Genomic DNA, 6000 nt, shown 5'->3' with positions numbered 1-6000 from the left:
TAAAAGTGTCTGGGTCTCCCTTTGGCACTGTTGGGATTATGGGATCTCTAGGAATTCCACTCTTATCTTTTGCTTGAGTTCTGAGTCAACTAGCTGGTAAATGAATATGAAAATACCAGTTTTATTATAAAGGTATTGAAAACATGATTTTTAATACCCCAGTAAGAAAATCTTGATTAGTCTCATTTCCAGGTAGGCAGTGCTAAAAAACCAGAACTACCCCCACTACCTTGGACAGATCCTTTTGATAAATGACTTCAAGGAGTCTGAAATCTGTCTGCTGAAAAGATAGTTCAAAAGAGGAAATGGAATAGGTTGGGGCTTCCCTGGTGACTTAGAGGGTACAGAGTGTGCCTGCAGTATGGGAGACCTGGGTTTAATCCCTGGATTGGGAAGATCCCCTGGAGAAGAAAATGGCAACCCACTCCAGTATCCTTGCCTGGAAAATGCCATGGATGGTGGAGCCTGGCAGAGTACAGTTCATGGGTTCACAAAGAGTTGGACATGACTAAGCGATTGAACAACAATAGATGGAACAGTCAGGGTTCCCAGTAAGCAAGTTTAAAGAGAAATCGAGAAAGCCATTGTGACTGGAGAATAAATTGTGTAGATACAAATAGTATCAGAATTCAGGTTTTGTGACGATTCACCCTTCCTATTAGTTGGATTCATTGACTCCTTTTTCTTTTATGTCTTTGAGATGAGTGCAGTGTTTCTAATTGAGTTAAGAAAAACTTCGTTTACTTGCTTGTTTCTCAGTGTGTTAAATAAAGGGATTTAACATTGGTGAAATGGAACTAATAAGGAGAAAAATTACTTTATTAATAACTACCTTATTCTTGGATGAAGACATCACATAAATAAAGATGCAACTAGCATAAGTGATGAAGACAACAATCATGTGGGAATAACAAGTGGAGAAGTCCTTCTTCCTTTGCTGGGCAGAGGGAAATCTTAGAATAGTGTTGATGCTATAAATATAGGAAAGAACTACACACATGAATTGATGATGAAGGTCAGCACAGCACACAAAATAAACATCTGTTCTATCAGTCACACGTCTGAGCAAGAGATCTTCCGGATATGACAAACATCACAGTAAAAGTGATCAATTTCATTCAGATCAAAGAATTCCTTCAGTTGTTATAGATGTCTCCTCTGTAAAAGGTTATTCTTTAGTGTTTTCTAAGGTATTTATTCAGCTTTTTTTTTTAAACAAAGCAAAACTAATCACCATTGGCTTTCCATAGATTCATATACACACTAAACACATAATAGTAAACTTGAGACAAAATAAATAGGAAATTCATGACATTTAAGGGAAGCATAGTGTCTACAGAAAACAGGGTACCCAAAATGGCTACCTCTTTTCTTGCTGTTTATACCCTCTGCAGTGTGTGCCCCTAGTTCCTTCCAAGCACAGGTGATTTTGTTTTTCTTCCTTGAATGTTGACTGGTCCTATGACTTCCTTGGCTAATAGAATGTGTGCGGTAGAAGGCATAGTGTGCCTAGGAATCCAGAGGCCTTGCTTTCTTCCACTCTCTCCCCTAAGGCCTTGTGATCTTACCATGTGAACCAGTGTTAGCTAAGTGATAAAACATCATCTGGAAGAGGGTTCATTTATCTTAATAAGGAGTTGTTCGGTTCTAAGTATGAGAATGAGGCCCTATTTGACAGCAAGACTCAATCAGCTGTGAGACAGTCCTATAAACCTAGCCAGCTAAGATCAGCTGATGTTTGTGTAAACTGGAAAAAAACACAAACTCAAGGTTTAAACCACTGATTTAGGGATGATTTTTCATTGCATAATAACTAACTGCAGGATGTGACACGTACATATATGACGGCCTCCACACAGAGGGCTAGGGAGGGACATAGGAAAGGAAATCTTTGTATAAGGTGATGCCTTGAGCATGGCCTAGAAATGAAAGTCAAAAGCATTCCAGTCTGGACCATTGAGCTTTATGGTGAGAAATGTGAGATGTGGAAAGGAATAAATAACCATATGTGTAATATCTTTATTTGAGAAATATTAGTGAAGGATGTACCTCCTGATTTTTTAATGGTGAAGATAATCTTTCTGGAGACAATTATGTCTTCATATTGGATTCTTTGTTTATAACCCAGGGCTTCCTTGTATTTTGCTGGTTTAATTTTCTTGATGTATAGAACTTTAATTTACTGGGATTTGATGGCCCCTTTTGGCTTAATTTAGCTATCTTTAGGATGTGAATTGTATTATGTATTTCAGCACTAGTTTTACTTCATCATCATAAAGATGGTTTTAGTGTCTCAGCAGATTGTATCCGATCACTGCCACCTGGGTGATGAATTAATATAGACTGTGGTCTTTACTTTAGAGGGAATCTAATGAATCTAAATCCTAAAACTTTGGGCTTTGAAGTTTTTTTTACAAGGTATATGTGGATCTCCATATGTCTAAGCTTATATATTTCTTCTCCAACATTAAAATCCTTTCATTTTTGCTCAGTGTGAAGTCGCTCAGTCGTGTCCAACTCTTTGCGACCCCATGGACTGTAGCCTATCAGGCTTTTCTGTCCATGGGTTTTCCAGGCAAGAATGCTGGAGTGGATTGCATTTCCTTCTCCAGGGGATCTTCCCAACCCAGGAATCGAACCCAGGTCTCCCACATTGCAGGCAGACGCTTTACTGTCTGAGCCACCAGGGAAGTCCCAAACTAACCCACAATTTTTCTTGAATAGCTAACTCCTACTTGAGAAGAGCAATATATATATATTTTGCTGGAAGAAATATCATTAACCTCAGATATGCAGATGACACCACCCTTATGGCAGAAAGTGAAGAGGAACTAAAAAGCCTCTCGATGAAAGTGAAAGAGGAAAGTGAAAAAGTTGGCTTAAAGCTCAACATTCAGAAAACTAAGGGCATGGCATGTGGTCCCATTACTTCATGGGAAATAGATGGGGAAACAGTGGAAACAGTGTCAGGCTTTATTTTTTTGGGCTCCAAAATCACTGCAGATGGTGACTGCAGCCATGAAATTAAAAGACGCTTACTCCTTGGAAGGAAAGTTATGACCAACCTAGATAGTATATTCAAAAGCAGAGACATTACTTTGCCAACAAAGGTCCCTCTAGTCAAGGCTATGGTTTTTCCTGTGGTCATGTGTGGAAGTGAGAGTTGGACTGTGAAGAAAGCTGAGTGCCAAAGAATTGATGCTTTTGAACTGTGGTGTTGGAGAAGACTCTTGAGAGTCCCTTGGACTGCAAGGAGATCCCACCAGTCCATTCTGAAGGAGATCAGTCCTGGCATTTCTTTGGAAGGAATGATGCTAAATCTGAAACTCCAGTACTTTGGCCACCTCATGGGAAGAGTTGACTCATTGGAAAAGACTCTGATGCTGGAAGGGATTGGGGGCAGGAGGAGAAGAGGACGACAGAGGATCAGATGGCTGGATGGCATCACTGACTCGATGGACGTGAGTCTGAGTGAACTCTGGGAGTTGGTGATGGACAGGGAGGCCTGGCATGGTGCAATTCATGGGTCGCAAAAGTCAGACATGACTGAGCAACTGACCTAACTGAACTGATATATATAAACACACACACTTTTTGGATATTTGTACTTAGAAGAGAATTGATACTATTACTCCACTATTTTCCTATGAGTTAAAGGATTCGATTTTTTCCACATAAGATAATATTTCTTTTATTGATCAAAGGCAGGTTAGAATTCAGGAAAGACTTTTCTCATGGAAATATAATATCATGTTCTTTTGATTTGAGATATTATCTTGGATAAAGTTTATTTTCAACAGGAGTTGACATAACTTGTTTATATCAAATATTTAAAATATGATTTAAAACCCAGGATTTAATAATAACAGTGATATAAGCATACTAATACCAATAGAAAATAGACCAGAACACAACAGTTAAGATGAAGATTGTGACTTCAAGTCTCAATGACCTTTTCAAATTTATACTTCATTTTAACATTCCTTTACTTCCTTAAAATCAATGAAATTCTTTTGATTAAGTCAGCAAAAGCTTGTTTTACTTGTTTATTCCTCAGGCTATAAATAAATGGGTTTAACATGGGAGCAACTGAGGTAGTAAGCACTAATACACCCTTATTAACTGCCACTTCATCCTTTGCTGAAGGTTTGACATAAATGAAAATACAGCTTCCATAGGTGATAGAAACCACAATCAGGTGAGAAGAGCAGGTAGAAAAGGCCTTCATTTTTTGCTGAGCTGAAGGCAACTTTATGATAGTCTTGATGATGTATGTATAAGACAGAAACACACACAGAAATGTCCCAATGACAGTCAACACAGCAACGGTAAAAACCATCTGTTCTAGGAACCATGTGTCTGAACAAGAGATTTTTAACACAGGAAAAGCATCACAGAGAAAATGATCGATGATATTAGAGTCACAGAATTCCAGTTCTAAGCCCAGGGAAGCTGGTGGAAATATGACCAGACAACCTGCTATCCAACAGCAAATAACAAGTCCTCCACAGACTCTACTGTTCATGATGGTTGCATATTGTAAAGGTTTGCAGATGGCCACATAGCGGTCATAGGACATGATGGCTAGGAGAAAAAATTCTGTTGCTGCAAAAACGAAGATAAAAAATATTTGACTAAAACAAGCATTATAAGAAATAGTCTTGTCCCCAGTTGATAAGCTGTATAAGAATCTGGGAATGCAGACGGTGGTGAATAAGGTTTCTAAAAAGGAGAAATTTTTGAGGAAAAAGTACATGGCAGTTTTAAGGTGGGAATCTACTAAAGTGAGTATAATGATGGTCAGGTTCCCAGTGACACTCAATGTGTAGGAAGCAAATAGAAATATAAAGATCAGAACCTGCATTGGAGGATCATCTGTTAGTCCCAGGAGAATGAATGTAGGTAATGATGTATGGTTTTTCATCACTGACTTGTACTTCGCAAGCTCCTCACAAAGTCAAATGACACTGAACTGAGAAAACCTGTATGAAATTATAAGGCCATGGCTACCGGGTAAAAAAATCCAATCAATGCAATGAATAGTCATTTTCTTCTTTGACGACAATGACAGATCAAAACTTTGGAATTGTCAGCTTCTTTGGTGATCAAATTCACCTCAATAGGTATTCACCTATTCACCAAATAGGTATCCTCAAATTCAGGTTTTTCTGAAATAAGTTTGTACTAGAGTCCATATGTTTATACTCTTTGCATGTTCTCATCTCTCTATTTTTTCAATTTAAATTTTGTCCCTTATATTCTGAAATGTATTTAGCTATAGAATTAGAAAGGATCATCTGGGCCATAAAATTTTGTGGATTTGATAGTATTCTTTTTCTCCTGAGTAGTAATTCTTCACTACTCACAGGTTTGAATGAGTTCACAAGTTGCTTGAAGTGTGGGTTCCTGTTAAATGCAAATTAATAACATTTGTATAAAATGTCAAACTGGAGGCCATCTGTGCAACATCTGAATGCTTTTACTGCAGTCACCAAAGAGTTATCTCATTTTAAGTATTTTACTTTTGGTATCAGAATTGTCATCTAAATAACATAGCTTTCCAATATTGCTATTACCTTGAAATTTCTACATCAATATCTGACCTTCCCTCCATTTGCACTCTGATAGAACACAGTGTTGGAAAAATACAACATAAACAAGTTACCTGATGCAATACTGGGCAAAGAAATTATGACAAGGAAAAGAAAATCCTGAAAGAATTTAACCTCAGTTGTTTGTACTTCCAAGGTCATGAAGGAGAAGGGGAGACAGGATGAGACACAGGTTGGAGACCAAGGACACATGACAATCCCTTTTCAGGTAGTATTTGAATTGGATCCAGCAACAGAAAAATGACATAGGTGGAAAACTGTGAAGCTCCAAATAAAATCTATATTTAAATGTATTTATTTTAATCTTATTTAATTCTTTTTTCAATGAATCCTTCTGGCCTCTGAGACCCTCCAAGCTGGAGCTGCTAGCACTCTCCTCTTTGTGTTT

General features: G+C 37.9%; 1 protein-coding gene across 1 annotated transcript; it reads right to left on the bottom strand.

Annotated features, from left to right (window-relative positions):
* Positions 1 to 3985: 3985 nt before the first annotated feature.
* Positions 3986 to 4924, bottom strand: LOC113893715 (olfactory receptor 6C2-like). Its single transcript, XM_027543589.1, has one exon. It carries the CDS (start codon positions 4922 to 4924, stop codon positions 3986 to 3988), a length of 939 nt encoding a protein of 312 aa, XP_027399390.1.
* Between the last annotated feature and the right edge of the window lie 1076 nt (positions 4925 to 6000).

This window comes from Bos indicus x Bos taurus, chromosome 5 (genome assembly GCF_003369695.1).
Source record: "Bos indicus x Bos taurus breed Angus x Brahman F1 hybrid chromosome 5, Bos_hybrid_MaternalHap_v2.0, whole genome shotgun sequence".
NCBI classification, from domain to species: Eukaryota; Metazoa; Chordata; class Mammalia; order Artiodactyla; family Bovidae; genus Bos; species Bos indicus x Bos taurus.
The sequence above is the reverse complement of the archived record's forward strand: the minus strand, read 5'-3'. Positions and strand labels throughout refer to the sequence as shown.